The sequence below is a fragment of the Phyllopteryx taeniolatus genome, chromosome 10 (genome assembly GCF_024500385.1).
Source record: "Phyllopteryx taeniolatus isolate TA_2022b chromosome 10, UOR_Ptae_1.2, whole genome shotgun sequence".
In the NCBI taxonomy this organism is placed as follows: Eukaryota; Metazoa; Chordata; class Actinopteri; order Syngnathiformes; family Syngnathidae; genus Phyllopteryx; species Phyllopteryx taeniolatus.
In genome coordinates this window covers 26,100,282-26,125,684 of record NC_084511.1, presented here as the reverse complement: position 1 = coordinate 26,125,684, position 25,403 = coordinate 26,100,282, and the positions used below count along the sequence as shown (strand labels likewise).

At 40.0% G+C, this 25,403-nt stretch overlaps 2 protein-coding genes and 1 long non-coding RNA gene across 5 annotated transcripts in view; 2 read left to right on the top strand and 1 right to left on the bottom strand.

Annotated features, from left to right (window-relative positions):
- Window positions 1–10,184, bottom strand: part of fstl5 (follistatin-like 5) — a 102,392-nt gene extending 92,208 nt beyond the window's left edge. The window contains exon 1 of one of the 3 annotated variants that reach the window (XM_061786851.1): window positions 10,052–10,184. The gene's annotated coding sequence lies outside the window, so the exon portion shown is untranslated. Of the gene's footprint in view, window positions 1–9,907; window positions 10,006–10,051 lie in introns of those variants that run through there. The other 2 variants (XM_061786853.1, XM_061786852.1) reach the window with 2 other exon arrangements.
- On the top strand, window positions 10,121–21,481 carry qdpra (quinoid dihydropteridine reductase a). The gene is made up of 7 exons (XM_061786856.1): window positions 10,121–10,261; window positions 10,394–10,486; window positions 11,346–11,442; window positions 11,853–11,993; window positions 13,826–13,934; window positions 18,394–18,477; window positions 21,126–21,481. The coding sequence occupies exons 1-7, from the start codon at window positions 10,178–10,180 to the stop codon at window positions 21,226–21,228; spliced, it is 711 nt and encodes a 236-aa protein (XP_061642840.1). The 5' UTR covers window positions 10,121–10,177; the 3' UTR covers window positions 21,229–21,481.
- Window positions 21,482–22,677: 1,196 nt separating this feature from the next.
- On the top strand, window positions 22,678–24,355 carry LOC133484385 (uncharacterized). Its single transcript, XR_009790388.1, has 2 exons — window positions 22,678–23,241; window positions 23,344–24,355. It is a non-coding gene; the product is annotated as an uncharacterized LOC133484385 (long non-coding RNA).
- Window positions 24,356–25,403: the final 1,048 nt, after the last annotated feature.

Sequence of the window (25,403 nt, the reverse complement as noted above, 5' to 3'; positions counted from 1 at the left end):
CAGATGTAGGCTCACACACACGTAAAAACGAAGCTGACTATTTTTTGATTGAACTTTTCATTGATGAAAAGCGAACAGCTCAGCTCCCCCCTAACTGTGCTCAAACACTTCTAGAAAGACAAAAAGAGCAAAGCACATCAGCGCTGATCCAACATGCTGGACAAACGAACGCTGTAACCTTGTGAAGTGCACTTAGTCATACAGTACGGTGTTTCCCAAAAGGCGACTGGTTGCAGCGGGAGAGAGGAGAGAAAAACCAAACCAAAGAGAAACTCTACTTGGACGTAAAAAAAAAAAATAATTTTAAAAAAAAAGACGTGATATGGATTTTTGAAACAGTCTGAAGGGGGTGAAAACCGTTAACGAGCTCTGCTAACTGTAGTGTTGGTGCAGTCGAGGTGTCGCGGACATGAATTAGTATGAAAATCCTGTAATCCACCCTTCCGACCCCCCGTCGAAATAGTAGTCTTACGGGAGCGCAAACTAGGGCTGTCTCAGTGGGCGCCATTCAAGCCAGCACACCTACTGGGTGGTCGGATGAATTTTTAATGTGGATGTGTGTTACTGTGGAGTTAGAGTTTAGATTCAGGACAAGGGTTAGGGTGATTGGGGGTAGTGGAGAGTAAAGGGTAAGCAAGTAAGAGTAAGGTTAGCATTAACGTGGTTAGGGGTCTAGGTTATGGTCATGGTTAGGGTTGCTAGGGGTTCAGTTTTGGGTGGTTAGGAGTTAAGGAGGTAGAGAACTGGGTTTTTGTAGGGTAAGAGATTAGGTTAGAGTGACGGTAGATTGAGTTAGGGTGGTTAGAGGTCAGGGATGGTAGGATTATGGATGAATGGCTTGGAATACAATTTGGGTTGTTCGGGTTAGGATTAGGTTAGGTTAATTAGCATTAGGGTAGGTAGGATTATGGATGGGCGATTAGGATTCAAGGACTTTAATTGTCATAGCAAAACACATTTACACATTATATGGCATGAAATTTGGTACCCCAAATCCCATATTAGGAATTAGTTTGGGATTATGGTTATGGTATTTAAGGTTCGTGGTTAGGATGGGTAAAGTTAGTTTAGCGTTAGGGATTAGGCTAGTGTTAGGGGAATTAGGGTTAAGGTTACGGTAGTTAGGGTTCGGGTTGTTTGGGTTGGGGTTTAAATTCTACAGTATATGTTAATTATGGGCGGCACGGTGAACGCCTGGTTAGAGGGTCTGCCTCACAGTTCTGAGGTCCGGTGTTCAATCCCCGACCCCGCCTGTGTGGAGTTTGCATGTTCTCCCCGTGCCTGCGTGGCTTTTCTCCGGGCACTCCGGTTTCCTCCCACATCCCAAAAACATGCATGGTAGGTTAATTGAAAACTCTAAATTGCCCGTAGGTGCGAATGGTTGTTTGTTTCTATGTGCCCTGCGATTGGCTGGCAACCAGTTCAGGGTGTACCCCGCCTCCTCCCCGATGATAGCTGGGATTGGCTCCAGCACGCCCGCGACCCTTGTGAGGAGAAGCGGCTCAGAAAATGGATGGATGTAATTTATTCACATTTTTAAAGTAATATTGTTCATTTTTGCAAGTTTGAGACATGATGATGATGATGATGATGACGACGACATAAGCCCCAGCACTGGGGAGCCGTCTCAGCGGACCCTTCCGACCAGCATTGATATGCATGCCTGCATTCTGTCCATATTGCCATCAGACCTCATTATGCAAAGCAAACGAACATGGCAGCTTCAGCACGGACTTTGGCTCAGTGGGGGCGCTGAGGGCGGGGGTTATCTTTCATAGCAAATGACTGTGTGATGACAAGCCTCATCCAGTTTGGATTAGCATCCCCGGTGAGCTTGCGGCGGCTGCGCTAATGTTGTTTTCAGTGAGTGTTGTGTAAATATTGACATTTCGACGTGACAGAGATGAAATGTCTTGATGATGGAGGTAAGAATGAATACTCTGGATGTCCATTTCTATACTAATATGACACATAGGGTTCAATGCCAAGGGACTGTGTTTCAGGACCAAAAAAGGTCATTAAAGAAGGTCATCCCCAAAAAGCCATGTACTTACCCCAATTCCAGTGAAGTTGGGATGTTGTGTAAAACATAAATAAAAAGAGAATACAATGTTTTGCATTTCCTTTTTAACCTTTCAACCAATTGAATGCACTACAAAGACAAAATATTTCATGTTCTAACTGATGAACTATATTATTTCTTTTGCAAATATTCTCTCATTTTGAATTTAATGAACAGCAACACTTTCCAAAAAAAAGCTGGGACAGGGGCAACTTGAGGAATGCTCAAAAACACCTGTTCGGAACATTCCACAAGTGAGTAGGCAAATGGTCCGACAGTTTAAGAAGCACGTTTCTCAATGTACAACTTCATCATCTACGGTCCGTAATATCATCCAAAGATTCAGAGAATCTGGAGAAATCTTTGCACCTAAGCAGCGAGTTTAAAACTCTCACACACACACACGGCTGACTTAAAGGTAACAAGTACTTCGCAGACTCTCTAGAAATATAGTGGAGTCAAAAGTGCAGTTTTCCTCTTTAAAATGTAGTGGAGTTTAAATAATATGTACTCCAAAGAATGTACTCAAGTACAGTACAGATAATCAAAATGTGTACTCAAGTACAATACGCCAGTAAATGTACTTCATTCATGTCCACCACTGCGTGTGATTTATTGTTTACTTTGTGGTTTCACTTTTCAGCTTGTTATTTGTTATTGATAATGAGAAATTGTCATGCACAGAAAATACAACGTAAAGAATAACATTCAATGCGTGCCTGCCTGCTTGAGAATGGCTTGATTTTTCATGATTTTGATGTTTCAGTTTTGTTTAATCGGTCCAATTTGGAAGAGTTGTTAACAACACTCTTCTCTGTAGTGTGTTGAATATAGAAGACATCCATTTTTACTTTATAACATTTTTAAGGTTAAGGTTAGGGCGTTACTGATAGAGATTAGGTTAGGGTTAACGTTTGTTCTTATTTGGATCGTTTGAATTTGAGCATTGAGAGCTAAGGCAGTCAGGGTTATATTAGGGTGGTTGGGGTTAAGGTTAGTGAGGTTAGCGTTTGGGATTAGTTTATGTTGTGTTTGTGTTCAAGAGAGGGTTAGATATTAGATTTGGTTAGGGTACGCAAGGTTAGGGTACTCAGGGTTGTTGTTGTGGTTAGGGTTTGTGGTTTGGACATGACACTCAAATTTGGCTTTAATTAAGCAATATGCAACATTTCTCACTCAAAACTACCAAAGCGCTGAAAACGGGATTTATACTGCATGTTCTATTCATATTTTGTTCATGTTTTCTTCCAATATGTGGCATGCCTGCAAGCGCTACAGGCTTTTCAAACCACACAGGAGGAACATTTGACAGCATAACAGTCGCTCGCCTCTCTGTCTAACTCATCTGTCAGTTTTCCAGCCTGCCACCTCGCATCGTTTTCATCCACACAAACAAGGAGAATCTCAATACATGTGTGAAATGTTTACAAGCTACATTTATAGGACAAAGATGTGAAATATCAGACTTTTTTTTTTTTTTGAGTTAATTAATTTGATGCACAAATTGGAAGATCAGACCCCGACGGAACTACTGTAAATCTTTTATCATAGGCTGCTGATCTTAAGTACAGTTTCACATTTTTTTTTTGCTTTTAAGTTTTGGCTATATTTTTGATCTTTTAAACCATAGGTGTCAAACTCAAGGCCCGGGGGCCAGATGCGGCCCGCCACATCATTTTATGTGGCCCGCGAAAGCAAATCATGCTCGTCAACTTCCGTGTTTTTTGCTCAAATCTGTACCCAAATTCCAAATTGTCATAATAATAAACAATAATGTTGAGATATTGCATTTTTCTTCTACAGTAACTTCAAAAATACTTGAACAAACTATTATCCTTGTCTTCTGATTTCAAAACTATCCATCCATCCATCCATTTTCTGAGCCGCTGCTCCTCACGAGGGTCGCGGGCGTGCTGGAGCCTACGATGTGGGAGGAAACCGGACATTTTCCACTTACATCCTGGAATTTGGTTCAACAATACAAAATCCAGCTTCTTGGAACCATCAAACCAGCGTTATGAAGTCTGCCTGATTCATCAAATCTGCTTTGCTGACATATGAGAGAAAATGTCAAGGTTTTTAATCATCATATATTGGGAGAAAGCACATCCTCTTACCAGGAAAATGTCTTCCATCTTTATTTCTAATACATCATTCAGTATCAGTCGCCCCACTGCCAGCTTGGCTCTATAATGGAGATGAAACCCTTTGGGGGAAAAAATATGCCTCAAAATTCAAAGAAAACTTTGAAGCACATCAGCAAATGAAAGTGTGTTTTGTTTCTTCTTTGGCTTTTTGGTGTTTCAGGATCTTGTGTGTCATGTGTGTCAGGCATTTTCAAAGGCTGGGCTAATTAGAGTTAGGGTTATGGGTTTGGGGGTTGGGATTAGGGTTAGTGTGGTTAGGGTTGGGGTGTTGCAGTTCGGGCATTTAGGTTTAGGGAGGTTAGGGTGGTTACAGTTAGGGTTATGGTTATGGTTGTTAGTGTTACGGTGATGAGGGTTAAGGTCAGGGTGGTTAGGGGAGTCAAGAGTTCAGGGGTTTATGGTTGGGGGTTCGGGTTTAGGGTTGGTTGTTGGATTAAGGTTGTGAGATTTGGCTTTTTTCACGTTTCAGGATCATTTTCCTCCCTGGTGCATGTTTTCTTACAGGCATCTTTAAAGGGGCGAGTACTTTTACTTTGTATCAGTTCTATCCTCCTTTACTTCTCTTTATACTTGTACGGTGGTGTTATGGCACATGAAGGTACTTTCTACACAGCTGGTAATAAACCCCAAGAGTTGTCTTTTGGTTCTTGCGAGAGGATGCAAGATAACATAGCGCAGACACCCGGTATGTGACCTACACGGTTTTCAGAGGCGAGTTTATGTTAGAATGAAGGTAAACTAAAAGCTTCTTTGATGTTTTAAATTCACTTAATCCCAAAACAACAAGGTATCTGAGGAGAGCCGGTGGATGAAAAATTGTTTTCCCAGCTGAAGATAAAAAGGATAATGAAAAGCTCCATGACGGACAGCCGTGTTATTTTTCCCTTTAATTACTCGCCAGAGCTGCATTTCGGCATCGAGGAACAGCTGTTGGCGCTTTCAACACTACTTCCTCCCCGAGATGAAGGTCCCGCCTCACGGGAGCGTTGAACAATTCCAATTCTTGATCCTTCGCTGACTACTATTTTTGATTGTTTCCTCGCACACGCGTGTGAAAGCGAGAGCTCAATAGTCACTCGAGCAGATGCTGCGGATTAACGGCAATTTACCGCCAATCTCTGTTTTATCACATTCGCACCCCCCTGTGACCCAACCCCTTGGAGAGTAGCTTACTCATCGAAACGGGCTCACATTCGATCATCTGTAATCTATCCTGAAGGTGCTGTTGGTTTTGAGTCCCACTTCTGAAATCAATATTGGGGTGGGTTGTAGTCTATCCCAAAAGCATTAATGGTTTCAAATCGCTCTTCTGACACCAATTTTGAGGTGGGGTCATTGTCTATCCCAAAAGTGTTGCTGGTTTCAAATCCCATTTTTGATACCAATTTTACTTTAAATCCCACTTCTGACACCAATTTTGTTGCAAGGCTGTTGTTTGTCCCAAAGGTGTGGATATGTTGAAACCCACTTCTGACACCAGGTGGGGTTGTAGTCTATCCGGAATGCGTTACTGATTTTGACTCCCACTTCTGACACCACTTTTAGAGCAGGGTGGTAGTCTGACCATGAGGCATTGTTGGTTTAGAATCCCGCTTCGGACAGCAATTCTGGGGCAGCGTTTTGATCTATACAGAACGCGTTGTTGGTTTCAAGCACCACTTCTGACACCAAGTTTGGTGTGGAGGTTTATCGAGAAAATGCTGCTGAATTCAATTTTGAATTTATTTCTTATGAAGATGCTCATTCAAAGGCCCTAATTAGCATGAATTGACAAAACGTTTGTCAGAATGACACTTATTATTGATTTTTTTATTTTTTTAAAGACAATGATCTGTATTTTTTTCCAAAAGGAACATTTTTATCCGTTTTTGGAAATGGTGCTGATGCAATTAGGCCTTAATGTCTCAGGTCCTATGTTAACAATGAATCTTGTCACTTGAATAGACATTAAACATGCTTGTGAAAGATTGGAGCAATCTATCTTCTATTCTACCTGAGAGAGTTGCTTGGACTTTTAGCAAAGACTCATGGGGACATCTAGTGTTGACTAAGGAAAAGACATTTTAAGAGCCACAATGAGCAAATCCTCAAAAAAATTGTGTAGCGTGAATGGCAAAATGCTATACAAAATCCTGTACTGTCTATTCTATGAATACAAATAAACACAGCTTGCATAAGAAAGCTATTAGAAAATGTTTAATGGTACAACATAGCAAAAAAAAAAGTATTAGTGCCTACTACCTGCTGTGATACTGGCTGTATACACTTAGGATCGGATAAATACCGAATCTTGATATCGTGATATTGGCCTTATATTTACTTATTATACGATCGAAACCAAATCGTCCCATCACGGACCACGTTTCAGACGCTGACCTTGTATTTACGTAGTATAGGACCAATACCAGATCTTGCCATCACGGGTATCATCCCTTGTAATTAGGCAACTTGGATAGGAGCTGCATTTACTTAGTATCAAATTGATACCTAATCTTGCTATCACCGATACTGGCCCTGTATTGACTTAGTATTGGGTTGATATAAAATGTCGCTATTGCTGATACTGACTCGACAGTTGACTAATGTTTTTTAGATAGGGAAAAAGATCAGAATCAAAATCTTCGCAATTAACTTAATAATCAACATCATTGTTTATTTTTTTTAAGCTTTGTTTTTCTCACAAAACTGCTTCAGTAACGTCCCGCCGATGCCGCTCTTATCTGCCTTCCGTGATGATGCACAAGCGCAGCAGTAGTGGTAATCCGGGTCGGCCGTGATTCAACCAGAAAAGGCTTTAAAAACGGCATTAGCAATGAAAATTCAAGCATTCCACCCAAAATGCTAAATGGGAATATGATGCAAAACCTGCAAGACATAACTTACTTTTCATGGCAGCAACTTGTATTCACTTAGTATCGGCTCAATCATCAAATCACCCACCGCCGATACCAAGACTGTCTGGCCCTATATTTACTTGGTATCAAATCACTTCCGATACTGGCCTTTTATCTCCTTAGTTTCTGCTGGATAGCAAATTATGCTAACGCTGAAAGTGATTCTGACATATCAAGTAAACACTTGATATCGAATCAATATCGGAACTGGCCCTGTATTCAATTCAAATTGTCTTGATAACAAATTTTGCTATCACTGATATTGGCCTTGTATTTACTTAGTTGATATTGATACCACATCCTGTTGTGTCAGGACAGGTCCGGGCCACCTTGTCAACTTACATGAATAGATTTTTTTAATCAAAACAAAGGAAATGTATTTATATAGCGCCATTCATACACAAGGTAACTCAATTGGCTTTACATGATTAAAAGCAGTTAAAAAACAAAGAAATAAAAAACAGCTTATAAACATTTAAAACAAAGAGAGAAAAAAATACTATTAAAACAACATATAGTGCAAGGAATATCATTGAAAAGAGGAAATGCTCTAAAAAGCATGGGAAAAAAGAAGAGTTTTTAAGCTGGACTTAAAAAGATTCACACTTGGGGCTGACGTCACTTCTGTTGGGAACTTATTCCATTTGTGAGCAGCATAATAGCTAAATGCTGCTTCACCATGTTTGCTTTGGACTATTTGGCCTGAGTCTGTCGATATCAGAGCTCTAGTGGGTTTATATTCCATTAGCATTTCATTCATGTATTCAGGACCTAAACAGTTTAGTGATTTATAGACCAGTAGCAGAACTTTAAAATCTATTCTAAAGCTGACTGGAAGCCAGTGTAAATACTTTAGAATTGGGGTAATATGCTCTGACCTTTTTGTTCCGGTCAGAACCCGAGCTGCAGCATTCTGAATGAGCTGCAGCTGTTTAATGCTCTTTTTAGGGAGTCCAGTCAGAAGACCATTACAATAGTCAAGTCTACTTGAGATACAAACATGGATGAGCTTCTCCTGGTCTGCTTGACACATGCAAGCCTTCACTCTGGATATGTTCTTCAGATGGTAGAAGGCAGTTTTAGTACGTAATTGATTTGATATGACTGTTGAAAGTCAGGTTGGATTCTATCAGATCACCAAGGTTTCGGACTTGATCTTTGGTTTTTAAAAAGAGTGACTCCAGGTATTTACTAACAGCAATCCTCTTTTCTTTATTGCTAAAAACAATTATCTCAGTTTTGTTGTGGTCTAATTGAAGAAAATTTTGGCTCGTCCAGTTATTTATCTGTTTTAGACAGTGACACAACACCTCACTTCTTTTCATTTTGGCAGAAAATCTGTACTGAAACTATGATTTTTTTTTTTCAAACCAGTTTTATTTTCACCAAATCTAGTAGACTGTTACACATTTGCTCCACAATGTTGTGTGCTTTAATGACAATAAACGCTTTAGTAGACTCTGACAATGTGGTTGTGCCACAATGCCGTGTGCTTTCACAACTGATTGCTCCACAATATTGTGTTCTTAAATGAAAATTAGACACGTGCTCACTCCAGAATATTGTGTGTTTGAACAATAGGTCACTCCATAATGCTGTATCTGTGAACAATGATTGGTTGGTTAAACCATTTTTGTATGGTTTAACAGTGATAAGCATTCCACTAGCTTCTCACTTGTGGTCGTTCCACAATGTTGTGTGCTTTAATGATGACTGGTTGCTTGAATGGGTTCTTAAACAATGATTGGTTGCTCCACAATATTGGGTGTTTTAACAACAGTTAGCTGTCCAGTATGAGCACTCCACAATATTGTGTGCATCAATGATGACCGGTCACTCCACAATGTTCTGTGCTTTAACGACGATTTGACATGTGGTCGCTATACAACATTGTGTGCTTCAAAACTGATTGGTCACCTGACCAAAATTGTGTTCTTAAACTCAGAATCGCTTTCCAGTAGATTCTCACGTGTTCCTTCCACAATGTTGTTTAAAAAACAACATGGATTTCCGTGAGAATCTCGCAAATGATTCTTCCACAAAGCTGTGTTCTTTCACAGCAACAATTATTCCAAAAGCTTCTCACAAGTAATCGCCCCACAATGTTGTGTGTCCATATTTATTTTCAAGAGCTATGAGACTTCTCCACTTCTTTCCTTTCTTCTGCATTCACAGCAGTGTGCATATGTATGTGTCATACATATACAGCTAAATGTGATACACATTAGAGCCCTGCATACACAATGCTGTGTGTTTTTCATGAGCGTGAGGCATGTAGCATTGACACAGACTAGTGCAGATAATGACAACAATGATGCTGTAGCATTGACACAGACTAGTGCAGATAATGACAACAATGATGCTGCTCTTTTCTGTGTCCTCAGCATTTCAACCAGCATTGTGTGAGTGCCCGCTGAATGGAAATTAGATGGTTGGAACAAAACAAGCCACACACACACACACACACACACACAAATAAAAAATAAATAAATACTGCCAGGCTTTTCATGAGGGCCCCTTAAAGTCAAAATACATTTTGGTTGGTATTACTAAAGTGGGATTTTTCATTTATCACTTTACAATGGGGTATTGCTACTTCTTGATAGCAATAGTTTTCTTGCCATTCTTTGATGATTAATTGTGAAATAAAACACTCGTTTAGTTTAATGCGGGCATACAAGTAAATTGTATTGCAACCTGTTGCTCAACCAGAGACACGTTACCTCAAATTCGTGGGATATCTCACACACCACTGAATTCCTACTTGGTTGCATTAAAGTAAATGAGAGCCATTCTTCTCTTACCATTGCTTGATGACAACGCTTTCGATGAAGAACTCTTTTTAGTTTTGTGCTCGCGTACACAGAAATAGTAAAAGCCGACAATGAGTATGACAGGGAAAATTACAGTACGTCCCTCAATGCAACTATCAATTCCGCTCCACCAACCTGTTGCTGTGACCAGGGAGCCGCCTCCTCCTCCTCCTCCTCGTCTCCTTCCTTCCGCATTCCCTCTTCGCCTGTTATCTGCCTCTGCCTCTGCCTCTGCCTCGGCTCACTCCACCCGGCAGAAGCATGGCTGCTAACAAAGTGATAGTTTACGGCGGAAGAGGCGCGCTGGGCTCCAAGTGTGTGCAGCATTTCAAATCCAAAGGATGGGTGAGTGTACGCGTGCTAGCCAAAAAGGCTAACTTGACAGCTAGCCACCGTTTCAACGAGTTCACTTATCTCAGGGGAGTGAAAATAAATGTGAATTAAATCTATTTTTTTTGTCATGTTCTAAATCACCAGTGGGTGGCCAATATCGACATGAGTGCTAATGAGGAGGCTAACGAGAACGTGATTGTCAAGTTGACTGACTCCTTCTGCGAGCAGGCGGGCCAGGTGAGTGATGGCAGACAGCCACGTCACTAAACTTGCATGCAGCTACAGGTACAACGTGACAATATTAAATTGTTCACTTTTTTGTTTAACGACGCGCGGTTGGAACGTCTATTTGTTTTGCCGTCGGTGATGCGTTCACGCTACTGGCAACGAGCGTATGATTCTTGGCGTTGCGTTCAGGTTCCTGGCAGGGGCGTGCGTTTTTTTTTTCCTTTTTAATTGGTGCAGGCGGCTGCCTTTTTTTGTTTTGTCTATTTTTTTTGTCATGTAGGGTTAGCAAAATGGCAACCCCTTGATCAGTGTATACTGTAATGCCCATGTACATGTTAAAGTATGACACAGTCACTGATGCACTGCAGTTGCTTTATTACCATATGCAGTACATTGCACAATGCACATTCATACAAGAACTGCTATCGGCTACAACTCTTAAATCACCCTGTGCTCTCTCATCTGAAATTTGCCTTTGTCCCCTTGAGCGCTCATTTGAGCGTCACAACCGCCAGCCATCAGGCCCACACTCAGAGCTAGAGATATTACAATACTATAAAACAGTGGCACAAGTACGCGTAATTATTTTTCTCAATGGCCGTGCTACTACATGCTTGTACATTTAAACAAGTCGACTATTGATACATTTCTTGAAATTATAAAACAGTAAATTTACTGCTTTGAGAATACATTTGAAAAAGACCCTTTGTTGTCAAGCTGCCTTGTGACCACAGGCATCAGCTGACAGATTATTTAAAAAAAAATGTGAATAATCCCAACGTCGAGCCTTAGTGTGCATGATCTGTTTTTGATGTCTTAACGGATTTTGTTTGACATATATTTTACTGTGATTTTTTTTTATATATAGGTCACAGCAGATGTCTCCCAGCTGCTCGGCGAGCAGAAGGTGGACGCCATTTTGTGCGTGGCTGGCGGATGGGCGGGAGGAAACTGCATTTCCAAAGGTAAGAGGTCAATATGTTTGCTTTGCACAAGCAAAACTGAAACCAAATGAAATCTGGTTAATACATTTGGTGAGATTTGGGGCATCTTCATACGGTCGTATGAAAATTCTGAAACACACAGGGAACCAATGCGGCGCTCTTAAAACGTGAGTTTGGCAAAGTATGAGCCCCATGGTATTCACCACAAAATGGCTACTTTAAATAGAAATGGCCGACTTCCATTTCAATTTCAGGCGTGGGTTCTTGATCATTTTTCTTGCGTCCAGTCATGTTAGCCATGTTCAACCAATTTTAGGGACCGGGGGGGTGTTCATGTTCAGGGACCCCTAAAATACAAGCATTCCATCAGAATACAACTTGGATGTCTCCTGTGTCTCAGATTATCATAAATGTGTGCTCTTGCTCTTCAGACTTGTACAAGAACACGGATCTGATGTGGAAACAAAGCGTGTGGACTTCCACCATCTCCAGCCACCTGGCAGCTGTGCACCTGAAACCGGGAGGTCTGTTGACTTTGGCTGGGGCCAAAGCCGCTCTGTCGGGGACCGGAGGTGAGGTCGACTCGTGCGTGTGTGTTTACCATCCTCGTCCATGTGAGCCTATTGATCTACGTTTGTTGTCTGTCTTGTCAATACAGATGATGTGTGTAATAGAAAGCGCCGCACGGAATCAACTCTCTTATTGGAAGATGTGCCGATAAAATGGATCTGAGCAAGAGGGGAAAAATTTGGACAATTCTGTGCTTCGTAAACAAAGTCGATGCGCTGATCGGCCCGTTTGTCCATCAGCCGGCTCGCTGACCTGGCCGCGACCCAATCGCCTCGTTTTGATCACTGGCAAAGTGAAGCTGAGTCAATATTTAGAAAGTAGTTCGCCAGAGTTTACGTGGGGAGCCTCTGAAACTCCAAATGCTGCAGACTTTGTAGGTGTACAGAATAATGCTTGGGTCTTTCTAAAACATGATAACTCTAGTGTTATGTACATGAAAAAAAATGGCATTAAAATCACTCTCTGCCCACATTCGTAGGCTGTTAAGTGGACGGCAAAGTAGCACGTGGCGCAGGAGCCGAACCCCTGACTGTTTTAGCTAAAGGGAAGCCCGAAGAAAGTCATTTCCGGAAAAGGCAACTTAAACAAAATAGTAATAATTAGGCATGTGGTTTGATACTGAACTATAGTTCCTCTGAATATAAACTTTGTAATACATGCGTAACTATTAAAATAAAAACAACAAATATAATTAATATAACTAACATTTAAAATTGTAAATGTAACAAAATAACCACTGAACTAAAATAATTAATATAATACAATTAAAATTGAAATATAAAAAAATGCTCTATAACAATAAAATAAAAATATTAATGTAATTAAAAATCATAAAATAATACATGTGGACTCTGAGTAGACCTGTAGTATGTTAACAAAAATGAATAGTATACAAAATTACCATGAAATAAAACAAATATAATAAAATACAGTAAAAAATAATAAAAATATGATATACAAAACATTAAATTTAACTAAAATATAATTATGTAATAATTATATATATATATATATATATCGTGTATATCTTTTTTTATTGTAGTCGAAAACAAAGTCCTGTAAATGTAATTTGTGGCAGTGCCCTTAATGAGTTTAACTAACAAAAACTATTTATATAATAACAATAAAATCTAACTATTAAAAATAAAATAGTAAAAAAAAAAAAATTTGTATTAAAGATTATTTATATTCACTGGCCTTGATGATGTTGTTTGAACCTGAATTAACACGTGTACCCCACTCTGCAGCTGAATAGGTAAAGTCTCCCAGTCTTGACTTACTATTATTAGTTAAAGATCTTTCAAAAAATATTGTTTAAAAATATTCATTTTGTCAGCTTTAACTGTACAAAATAATGTGAACAATTATTTCCCCATCTTTCTTCTAAAAATCTTTCTTCACAATCCCCACGTCGCATTATTTCCGCATTGAACACCATTATTGATCCTCAATTGAGCTGTAGAGGCAAACAAGCGCATTAGATTATCTTCAATAGTGCTGGGGGATCGAACTTGCATCCTGTCTCATAGCACAAGTCCGCGCTTAAGGCTAACCTCAGCTTAGCATCAATTTCGCATTCTATCTTGGACAGTTGACTCATTTAACGTTCGTAATGAACTTACAAGAGAACTCTCCTTGCTTCCATTGATCCATTCTTTATTGGCGGGCCACCAGACTGCCCCAAGCAGGAATTCTTGGGATTCTGCAGCAAGCCACTTTACATTATGGGGGGGAGGGCGTCGTTAAGTGCATCCAGATGCTGAAGCTCCAGAACATTCTCATCCAACTACTTTTGATTTTTTTCCCCCCACCTCTTTTCTTTGTTGACCCTAAGGCATGATTGGCTACGGGATGTCTAAGGCCGCTGTGCACCACCTATGTCAGAGTCTGGCCGTCAAAAACAGCGGGATGCCTTCAGGGGCCGCTGCGGTGGCCATCTTGCCGTAAGTATTTGAATCCTAGTTCGTCATGCCAGTTTTCCTATTTTATGTTAACAAACAGTGACCCCGTCCACTAATTGATGCTGGACCCCAATTAGTCAGCAGGTGTACCATCAACTGGAGTTGAAGAAACACCTTTCTCAAATAGACTCTCATCATATTAGTCAAACAGTTAATTGTGGAGCCCATTAAACTATGTTGCTAACCAAAACAACAGCACCTACCAATGCACGAAAACAGTTTCTCAGATAAATTAAAGTTGCAATGTTTTGTTTTCATCTGCAGTTTAACTCAACTTAGATTATAATATACCAGTAAAATAGTTGTGTATTATTTATTAGGGATGTCGCGATCCAACTTTTTCACTTCCGATCCAATACCGATATTGCAGCCTTGAGTTTGGGTCTATTCCGATATCAGTCCGATCCGATCAGCGATAATTGTACATCCTCTTTCTGTACCGCTTATCCTCATTAGGGGCGTGGGCATGCTGGAGCCTATCCCAGCTATCTTCGGGTGAGAGGTGGGGCACACCCTGAACTGGTCGCCATCCAATTGCTGGGCACATATAAACAAACAAACATTCCCACTCACATTTACACGTAAGGGCAATTTAGCGTCTTCAATCAACCTACCATGCATGTTTTTGGGATGTGGGAGGCAAACGGAGTACCTGGAGAAAACCCACGCAGGCACGGGGAGAACATGCAAACACCACACGGGCGGGGCCAGGATTTGAACCCCGGTCCTCAGAAGTTTGAGGCAGATGTGCTACCCAATCGCCCAATGTTCCGCCATAATTGTACATAATTTAAATATTTTGTAATGTGGAATGTTATAAAAGGCAAGTGATATTACTCAAGCAGAGAACAATAATCAGCTACAGTAGGTACAAAAAAAACGGATCCATTTATTGTTAGCCAATGGGTTACATAAAGTAACTGCTATGCAGGTGTTGACCTCTGAGGGGCAGTGTGGTGTACGCAATCACATACACACAGTCACAAAGACATATATATTTATATATATATATATATATACATACACACACAAAAACAATTTGGTAAGGCATATTAACAATGACCTTAAAACGAACAAGAGTTTTTTGTTTTTTTTTTTCTTTAAAAATTGCAAAGACGGTTACTGTAATTAGCCCTGTGCTGCACGCGCGTCGCATCATGTTGGACAGATAAGCAGCAGACAATCATCATAAATAAGGTTATAAATGGCAGATCACTGATGAGTTTGTTGTCGCTGAGCGGTTTCTTTTTGCACAATCATCATGGATATCTAGAATGTTCTTTCTTTGTAAAAGGAGGGTGTATCTACATTGTGCTTTCTATTTGGTTGCTCTTTCCACCAACAGCAGCAGCCTGCTGGAGGGAGGCTGTCACATCTGTTTTGCATTAGCCCAATGACTTGCATTTCTGCTGCTTTTCAACCCCCACGCACCAACTTCAGGTCACATGACCGGTGCTGCCTGGCATCATAAGGCAAGCATGTGGCTCCTTTTGCGGCGGCTTTTTGTTTTCTTCACTGGCCACAACATTAGGTACACCTGCACAATGCAATATCCCAAATCCAAACAAAATCCAATAGCAAATCAAATCAAATGGATTTTGAAGGTTTTTTCAAACAGTGGAATGCACCTCAAAGTGCTGTACAAAGTTAAAATCAATCCCCTCCCACCACACAGACTCACACGTGCACACACACGCGAAGGTTGAAAATAATGTAATAACCTATTGCTGACGAAAAAAAAACTGCAACTATTGATGCTTTTGTTTATACTATTGATTTAACTGCCACATTGATTTATTACCTTGAAATGTTCGCATCTCCCAAGGATGAACTTAACTTGATTCTGTGTATTGCATATTCATTTTTAAGCTTTGTACTGAAATTCCAAATTTAAAAAGATGTTTTATTTTATATGAATTGTTATGAAAAAGGTTTAGCCTACACTTTCATTCCAATATGACAGGGGTACATATGACTGCATATACTTTATGTACAGTTGTGCTCATACCCAGGCAGAATTTGTGAACAATTTTGTTTTTTTAAATACGATTCATGACTGAACAGCAACCATCATTAATTTCTTTATGATTATGTTTTGTTTAATGATAATGCTTTTTTGAAATGCTTGACAGTTTAATTTGAATCCCATTAAAATAAAATGAAATGTGTTTTGACTGGTCCTTCAAGTTTCAAGAATTGTACACATCTTACAAATTCTGCCTGGGTAATCAAACATATGAGCACAATAGTGTATTTTCTCCTTTACTAAATAAAAGTAGGGCTGTGAATTTCAAAATAAGAGCAAGAAAGTATTAGATGTTCAAATACAGTGCTTAACTTGAGAATAATTATTTGAAAAAAAAAAATAAAGTACTGATAATACTTCGTGTTTTGATCATATGGGTAGAAGCAAAATCATGCATTGTCGGTAGAAGGGTTTTCCAGAATTTTTAGGTCAACTTTGGGGGTGCGTATAATACATGGGTGCGCATTATACACGCGAAATTACGGTAAATCATTTTAAAACTTTTCCCACTGTTATTGTGACCTATTATTTGTGCATTTTAAATGAAACACTCTTTTTGAGAGGGGAAGTAAAAACTAAACAAAAAAACAACCGAAAGTGTGCACACCCTCTTATAAATGGGATGTGTCTGTGTCCAGAATTAACCCATCACATTCAAAATCATGTTAAATGGAAGTCAGCACACACTTGCAACCATTTAAAGTTCTAGAAGGCTTTTCCTGACTTTTTTGTTTCTAGTAGAAGCCTGAAGGTTTGTGCTAATATTGACCGGTATTTGTAACCATTCCTAATTCCCTCCACCCTCTTTAAGGCCCCAGTTCCAGCTGAAGAAAAACAGCCCCAAAGTAAAGTGCTGCCACCACTATGCTTCAATGTATGTGTGGTGTTCTTTTGGTGATGTCCATTGTGTATGCTGTATACCTTTTGGAATTATGGCTAAAAACTTAAACTTTCTTTTCATTGGACCCTAACACATTTTCCCACATGCATTTGGGATTTTTCAAAGGTCTGTTGTTGTCGTCTCCCCCCCTCCCACCCCCGTAAGATAAGGCTTCCGTCTTGCCACCCTACCCGTAACCCAGACATACTGTATGAAAAAGACGGGGATTCTTGTCACATGTACTAAACAGCCAGTACTTATTCGAAATTCCTGCAGCTTCGTCTATGTTGCCGTCAGCCTCTTCGCAGCCTCTCTGATCAATTTTCTTCTCGTCTTTTCATCAATTTCGGAAGGACGTCCAGTACTTGGTAATGTCAATGTGTTTGATGGTATTAATGCCTTGGAAATTCTTTTGTACCCTTCTGTTGACCTTTGAACAATGAGATCCCTCTGATGCTGTGGAAGCTCTCTGCGGACCATGGCTTGTGACGTAAGATGCGATTACAAAAATGTCAGAACAAGGATACTAAGAACAGCTTAACTGTATTTGGATTTAATCAGGGATATTTTTAAATGGCGGTAGGTGCATATGAGATGAGTTTGAATGTAATTGGTTAATTCTGATCACAGCCATTTCCCAAGTTATACGAGGGTGTGCACCCTTGTGCAACCACATTATCTCAGTTGTTTATCTTTATGTTCCCATTCGGAAAGTTTTTATTAATTTTTTTTCAATTTAGTGTCACAGGTTATCGGTCACATTAATGGTGGAAAAGTTTATCTTGGTGTTATTTTTTTTTTTACGTGACAAAAACCTGACATTTTGTGTAGAATTTTTATATCCACTTGCATTTTTTCTTCCCATCCATCCATTTTCTGAGCCGCTTCTCCTCACTAGGGTCGCGGGCGTGCCGGAGCCTATCCCAGCTGTCATCGGGCAGGAGGCGGGGTACACCCTGAACTGGTTGCCAGCCAATCGCAGGGCGCATAGAAACAAACAACCATTCGCACTCACAGTCATGCCTACGGGCAATTTAGAATCTCCAATGAATGCATGTTTTTGGGATGTGGGAGGAAACCGGAGTGCCCGGAGAAAAGCCACGCAGGCACGGGGAGAACATGCACACTCCACACAGGCGGGGCCGGGGATTGAACCCGGGTCCTCAGAACTGTGAGGCTGACGCTCTAACCACTCGGGCACCGTGCCGCCATTTTTTCTTTTAAATATATTTTACTAAAATCTGCATTTAAAAAAATTAAAAAAAATTCAAATCAAAATATTATTTAAAAGAATTGTATTCAAATCTCAGAGATTTTTTTGTAACCGTTCTATTCCCCTTTTTAAACTTTTATTTTTTGGGGGGCCTTAAAATGTTACTTTGTATGTTTTATTTTATTTGTTACTGGACAGGTTTGAAAGCATTTTACGTATTCGACTGGGTCTCGTTGCACACAATGATGCCTTTTATGAGTCAGAGCCAGACGCATCTGCTGCTGCTCACCCTGATTGTCATCTGCAATCCATTTCACAACAGGGTTACCTTGGATACACCCATGAACAGGAAGTTCATGCCGGACGCTGATTTTGGCACGTGGACACCTCTGGAGTATGTTGCAGAGTGAGTATGAGTTTATTATATTACCATCTACCACTCATAGTTATCTAGTATGAGGTAGAGTAATAGTTTTATTGTACAGTGTTTGACTTCTCCTTATACTTGTATGGGCGTGGAGAAATTCAATTAAAGCATGAATTTAAAAAAAAAAAGGTTCATAAAGGTTTTATAGCAGTAAACTGTAGTAATTTAAATTGATTTTAATTTATTTGTTCATTTTATGATGACCACTCTTTTTATGTACATTCCATGGGGGAAAAGCAAATGCAGATGCCTTTAGATAGATCCAGGATGTATATAAATCCACACCAGATTACCAGGAGGGAACAGATTAAGATTAGATGCAGGTCCAAGGGACGCAAATAGAAACAAATCCGCCTGGAAAATGAAAAGCGATGGCGATCCTTTCAGTCATTCTCCTTTTTTATTAGCATAATGACCTTGCGCGTGATGACCGTGCATCATAACTCCTGAGATGCTGCCTTTGTTAGCAGTGAAGGAGTTTGCATTACGCCTCCTGTCATGTTCATTTCTCAGGAACAGCAGTCATGTCCACGGGTCATTTTTACCGCGGGCTTGTTATATGATCCAAAATTGTCACCCCCCCCCCCCCCCCCCCCCCCCCCTCAAAAAAACACCCCAAAATAACATTGGTTATACAGTGCCCTGAAATCATTTGCCTCCTTCTAAAATACATTTTTGCATAGTTTATTAAAATAACTCAAGTAAACATAAAATGTGATTTTTAACTGATTTTCTTTATTTATGGATTTTTAAAAAATATATATATATTTTTTTTTTTAAACTTCAGTTACCTGGCCCTGTGTGGAAAAGTAATTGCCCCCCTTGTTAATCATGAATTCACTTTAGCTAATCACAATTTTTGGAAAGCTGAGAAAGAACCTTCCTGACAAAATGAAGTCTGCCAAAAGATCTAAAAAAAAAAAAAAGAAAAAGCTGCAACAAAGTGCCACGATCGAAAGAAATTCAAGAATAAATGAGAATTAAAGTACAGTATTTGACATCTATCAGTCTGGAAAAGGTTACGAAGCCGTTTCTAAAGCTTGAGGACTCCAGCAATCCACAGTGAGAGCCATTATTTGCAAACGGACAAAACATGGAAAAGTAGTGAACCTTTCCAGCAGTGGCCAGCCTACAAAAATGACCCCGAGATCACAGAGATGACTCATCCAGGAGGTCCCAAAGGAACCCAGAACCACATCTAAAGAACTGCAGGCCTCCCTCGCCTCAGTTAAGGTCAGTGTTCATGACTGAACAATAAAGAAAAAAAACTAGGCAAAAATGGCGTCCATAGCAGAATTCCAAGGCAAAAACCACTGCTGACCAAAAAGAACATAAAGGCTTGTCTTATTTATGGGGGCGGGGGGACACACAACAGAATTATTCCTTAGACTTTGGGAGAATATTGTATGCACTGACAAGACGAATGTTTACTTTTTGGAAGGTGTATGTCTCATTTGGTGTGAATGTAACACATCCATGATGATGATGATGATGATGATGAGGATGAGATTATTGTTGATTGATGGAACCATGAATTCAGAAAATCCTGAAGTAGAATGTTCAGCCATCAGTTTATCTCTAGCCGAAACGCACTTGAGTTCTTCAGCAGGACAAAAATCCAAAACACACCACAAAGTCAACTTATGAATGGCTTTTAAAAACAAACAAACAAACAAACCAAAATAAATCAAGGTTTTTGGAGTGGCCAAGTCAAAATCTGTATTTCAATTCGATGGAAATTCTTGGGCATGGCCTTAAAAATTGTCCAGTGTTGCAGAATTAAAAGAATTCTGCAAGGACGAGTGGGCCGAAAATCTCCACAGAGATGTGAAAGACTCATTGCCAAAACGCTCGATTGCAGTTGTTGATCCCGAGGATGGCCCAACCAGTAATTCGTTTAGGGGGCCATTACTTTTGTCACACAGGGCCAGGTAGCTTTTGAAGAGGTTTTTAAATAAAATCACCATTTAAAAACTTCATTTTATGTTTACTTTGGTTCTTTTTGTCTATTTACATTTGTTCGATTACCTTCAACATTAAAGTGGGGAAACTATACAAAAAAAAAGAGAATTTGAGAAAAGAAGGGGGCACATACTTTTTCATGGCACTAACTACAAGCATGATGATGATGATGATTATTATTAGCAATATTAATACTCCCGATAATAATAATATAGGCAGTTCTAAACAGTTTTTTGGTTGTTTTTTTTTTTGTTTTTGTTTTTTTCCGCTGCTAGTGCAGGGCTTGGCCACTATTCCCTCTGTGGGGTTTTACTGTACAGAAACTATTTTTTTTTTTTTAAATCCATCCAATTTCTATACTCCTCATCCTGTTCAGGGTCGCAGCCATGAAAAGAAATAACTTCCATAATATGTCTCCTATAATACTCAGTTAACTGTTTTTTTTTTTTTCATTACGGTTCATGGCTGATTTATTTTTACACACATAACAACAGTTTAGAATGCCAATGATAGATTTACATGATATCCAGTGGGGAAAACAAATGTTGCTATCACACTGATGTCTGTGAACGCATAGTGGAGGTTTCACTGGGATGCAAAATCCACATTTTAAATGTGTTTGCGGCCATGTTTAAACCTCTCCTCGCCTCCTTTTCCCGCTTAAGAATGTTCCTCAAGTGGGCCATGGGCGTCGACAGGCCAGCGTCGGGCAGCCTGATGCAGCTGGTCACCTCTGGTGGGGAAACTCAGGCCGTGGCAGCGCCCTAGAGGACAGACGGAAGGACGGACGGATGGGGATGTGGCGAGAAGATAACGATGGAGAAGCAATAGAAGGCTCACAGGGTCATGGAGTTTGAAGGCAAGCTAGGAGAGAAAAAAAAAAAAAAAGGTAACCGGTTCAGTGTCACATGAAGGACAACAGCGTTATCTAGCTGTGGATGTCTGTATTGCTGTTACGGCATTGGATGCTCCTCAACAACATGATTACAAAATATAATAAAAGGACCAATATGATGTTCAATGGTGAGTTTTATTGGGGTGAAACAAGTGATGGGCCAAAACATTAGCTACATAACCCAATGAGATCCAGTCACAAAAACAACACCGTAACACTTTATTATTGTGCTTACAGGCATCATTGGCACATGGAAAGCTGTTTCTAATATTCTGACCATATCATGTCACTGCATGGGGTAACCAAAGCATTAGATATAGCAGATACATTTACCATAAATAACTAATAAGGGTCTCTGACTGGCAATCAAAACTGAGCATTCTTCCAGCTTTTATATTTTATTTTTGTTTATACACCACAGACTGTTTCTAATATTTTGACTTAACCACAACATAACAGCTACAATTTCTATAATTAACTAATACATATTTAGATTTATTTTTTATTTTTTTAAACATATACTAATAAATTAGCCCTGACTAGTGATTACAACTAATGATACCATCCCAGTAATTATTATACAGCACCTTTTTTTATGGGAAACAAATATCTATTTTTTCTTTACAAAATGATTAATATAAAAACTACAAGTTTACGGAACACTTAAACTAAAAATTTGTATTGAAAAATACAAAAGGCAAAATCTATTGGTTCAAGTGTAGTAATGAAGTGTGCAGTATATTTCTCCCCACCAGGTGGCAGTGTTTAACAGTCCTTTTGGACGCGCGCGCACGCACGCACAGCCGCGTGTGCTTGGACATAAAAAAATAATTTACACACTGCTCTTAGCTCGCCTCCCTCTCACCTTGGCGAATGCAAATGCGCGCCTGCATCCGTTGCACGAGCAAAAGATGATTTCAGCGTGCCTGTTTTCAGTTGTGTGCAGCGCAGCAGTGTGGAGGCAAGTGCTCATAAACAGGCAAGAGTGCTAAACTCTGGTGTTTCTCGTATATGGCGTGCTGCCGTGGGAGCACACGCGTGGCTGTTGACAAGCTCGCCGCGATAAATCACCGCCGCTGAGGATTAATAGAAAGAAGCAAAAGCGGCGCCCGGCTCCCTGGAGGAACTGATGTGTATTTATTCGAGGTGGCGGAATCATTCACAGGCGTGAACGCCGCCTCCCATGATGCCTTGCTGCTGCACCCACTGAGTCACTTCTGGGTGACCGCTTCTGACGTGGAGTGGTGGGCCGATGAAGTTGACTCTGTGATTTTATATTCGAGTATCCGAGGCAGGACACTGTTTGTGTGTAAGTTGTGGCATTATCCCGGCTTCGCTGGGTTATGTGTAAAATGTGACACAGGTTAGACATATGCTGGGTCTTCTGTTACGGCAGAAAACAATCTGTCAAAATTCATGGATCAGGGCAACACTTGTTTCAAGGGGGAAAAAAAGCATACTAGAATAGCTGAACTTCATTTGGGGTTAATCATGTGTTGACTCACATTTAAAGCTGGGGGGAAAAAAAACATTTTGTTGAATAAAGTGGGAGGAAAAAGTGTGTGAACCCTTTGGTATTTCTGACATTTCTGCATAAAATGTAGTCGGGCCATCTAAATAAGAATATGTTACCATTCCCAAGATAGGGACGAAAAGGTATAGACTTTGGGTTCTTTAAGAGCTAATCAGAGTCAGGTGTGAACCTACCTGGATTCTAATTGAGACAAGATTGGAGGTGTGGCTTAAAGCTCCTCTGGCCACTAGGAAACGCACGTTAGAATTGTTTCCTGTCAAGAAGCATTGCCTGATGTGTACCGTGTCTCGCTCAAAAGAGCTGTTGGAAGACCTCCGCTTAAGAATTGTTCACTTGTATGAAGCTAGAAAAGGTTAGAAAAGTATCTCTTAACAGTATAGATCTTCATCCTCACTTAGACCAATTGTTTATTAAAAAAAAAAAAAAAACGTTTGGCGTTTTTGCTTGCTTCCAGGGAGTGGCCTTCCTGTAATGAAGACTGCAAGACCACATTACAGACTACACAATGAGGTAAAAACACCAAAAACAACCGAGAGTGTCAGCTGAAGACTTACAGAAAATCACTGGCAGAGTCTACCTTACGTAAAACGTTAAACACGAGTGTGGTTCATGGGAGAACGCCAAAGAGGTAGCTGTTGCTGTCTAAAAAACATTGATCCATGTTTTAAATTTGCTAAAGAGCACTTGGATGTTCCATAGCACCATTGGCAAAATATTCTTTGGATGGATGAAACCAAAGCGCAATTATTTGGGAGGAACACACAACACCATGTGTGGAGGAAAAATGGCACAGCACACCAACATCAAATCCTTATCCCAAGTGTGAAGCATGGTCGATGGAGCATCATGGTATGGTCGTGCTTTGCTCCCTCAGGGCCTGGACAGCTTGCTATCATCAATGTAAACATTAATTCACAAGTTTATCAAGATCATTTGCAGAAGAACTTGAGACCATCTGTCCAACAGTTGAAGCTCAAAAGAGGATGTAAGAAGTCCAAAATGAATCCTGATTGTTGTGCACGTCTGATCCGCTACAACAGGCAACTTTTGGTTGAGCTTATGAATGTTTGCATTTTGTATGAACATGACATTAAATGAGGCTACTTTGCAATCTTGTGAACATTTTGTAAACTTGCATCCCTGCCTTGAACATGAGTTTGACAACCACATGCCCAGTTATAAGAGGATGTGTGTACTTCGGCAACCACATTATCGCAGTTGTTTTTTTTTTTTTATTTTAATTCCCCGCTCTAAAATATTTCATGTATTTTTTTTCTTTTCAATCAGATTGTATTTGTTGTAGGTCAAATTAATGTTGTTAAAGGTTTTGACATTTATCCTATCCTGAATTATTAAACCTGGCATTTGAACAGGGGTGTCTAGACTTTGTGCATCCGCTATATATTATACCTTACACCTGTGGCTGGGTAATATGGCCTTAAAATAAAATCTCAGATGAAATGTGATCTCCTCTGCTGTTTTTTTTTTTTTTATTATTATTGTTTTTATTCTCAGTGAAATCATCCGCAAAGTCAAAACAAGATGTCAACATGGGAAAATATGAACGTGGCCAGTTTTCATTCAGGTGTTTACATGAAAGCATATGTAGCAGATTGCGTTTCACACTTAGCGTTATTGGCGACGGGGGGTCGTGGTTCTCGGACTTGGGCGGTCTACTCGGTGATTCATCGTGCAAGGCGACCACGAAAACGTCTCTCAAACAAAAAGCAACCCCCAGCCCCGTTCCTGAGGGGAATTTGTTGATTAAAATCTCTCGTGTGTGTGTGTGTGTGCATGCACGCATGTACGGGGGGCAAAGGTCATATATGTCAATACTAGACTTTACACCGATTTGATCGGTCTGATCGGTATCGGGCCGATATTTCGCATTTTACGCTGATCGGCTTTAATGTCATCATCCGCAAAAGACATTAACTCCGCGTTGCCGCGTGCACAGTATATTTGAATCCAAAAGCTAGTTTATTTTTAGCCTTGTCGCGTGTCTTTTGACGTAGTACTGTAAATATCTGACGGCCAATTAAGTTCGTTTAAGGCTTGCTTGATGTATGTTCACGTACTTTTAATACGATACGGCTCGCAAACAGTCAGCAAAACGTTATGTAGCCTAGCAAGCTAGTGTTAGCACGAACAGTTGTACGTAAACATGCCGCCGTTCTGTCGAATCATGCTCTAAGGTTTCTGTGTGGGTGGAGTCATTTAATTAAAAATAAAGTAATTTAATTACAGTTAGTACCCATTATTTCTGTCATGTGATGTTGGTTTGACCTGACTGATTAGAATACACGATCTGACTAGAGCAGTGATTTCCAACCTTTATGGAGCCAAGCAACATATTTTACGATTGAAGAATCTCACGGCACACCAACAAACAAAAAATGTCACAAAAAGTGGAAACATGAATGACTGTATTTACTTCCTGCCATCTAATAGAAGACCATTCATTTGTTCTGTCTGTCACTATGCCTCGCTGGCATAAATAGAGGAACAAATATA

Coding starts and splice junctions, on each gene's coding strand:
- qdpra (XM_061786856.1), top strand. CDS start 10,178: ATGGCTGCTAACAAAGTGATAGTTTACGGCGGAAGAGGCGCGCTGGGC. Junction 10,262..10,393: donor ATTTCAAATCCAAAGGATGG/GTGAGTGTACGC, acceptor CTAAATCACCAG/TGGGTGGCCAATATCGACAT. Junction 11,994..13,825: donor CGCTCTGTCGGGGACCGGAG/GTGAGGTCGACT, acceptor GTTGACCCTAAG/GCATGATTGGCTACGGGATG.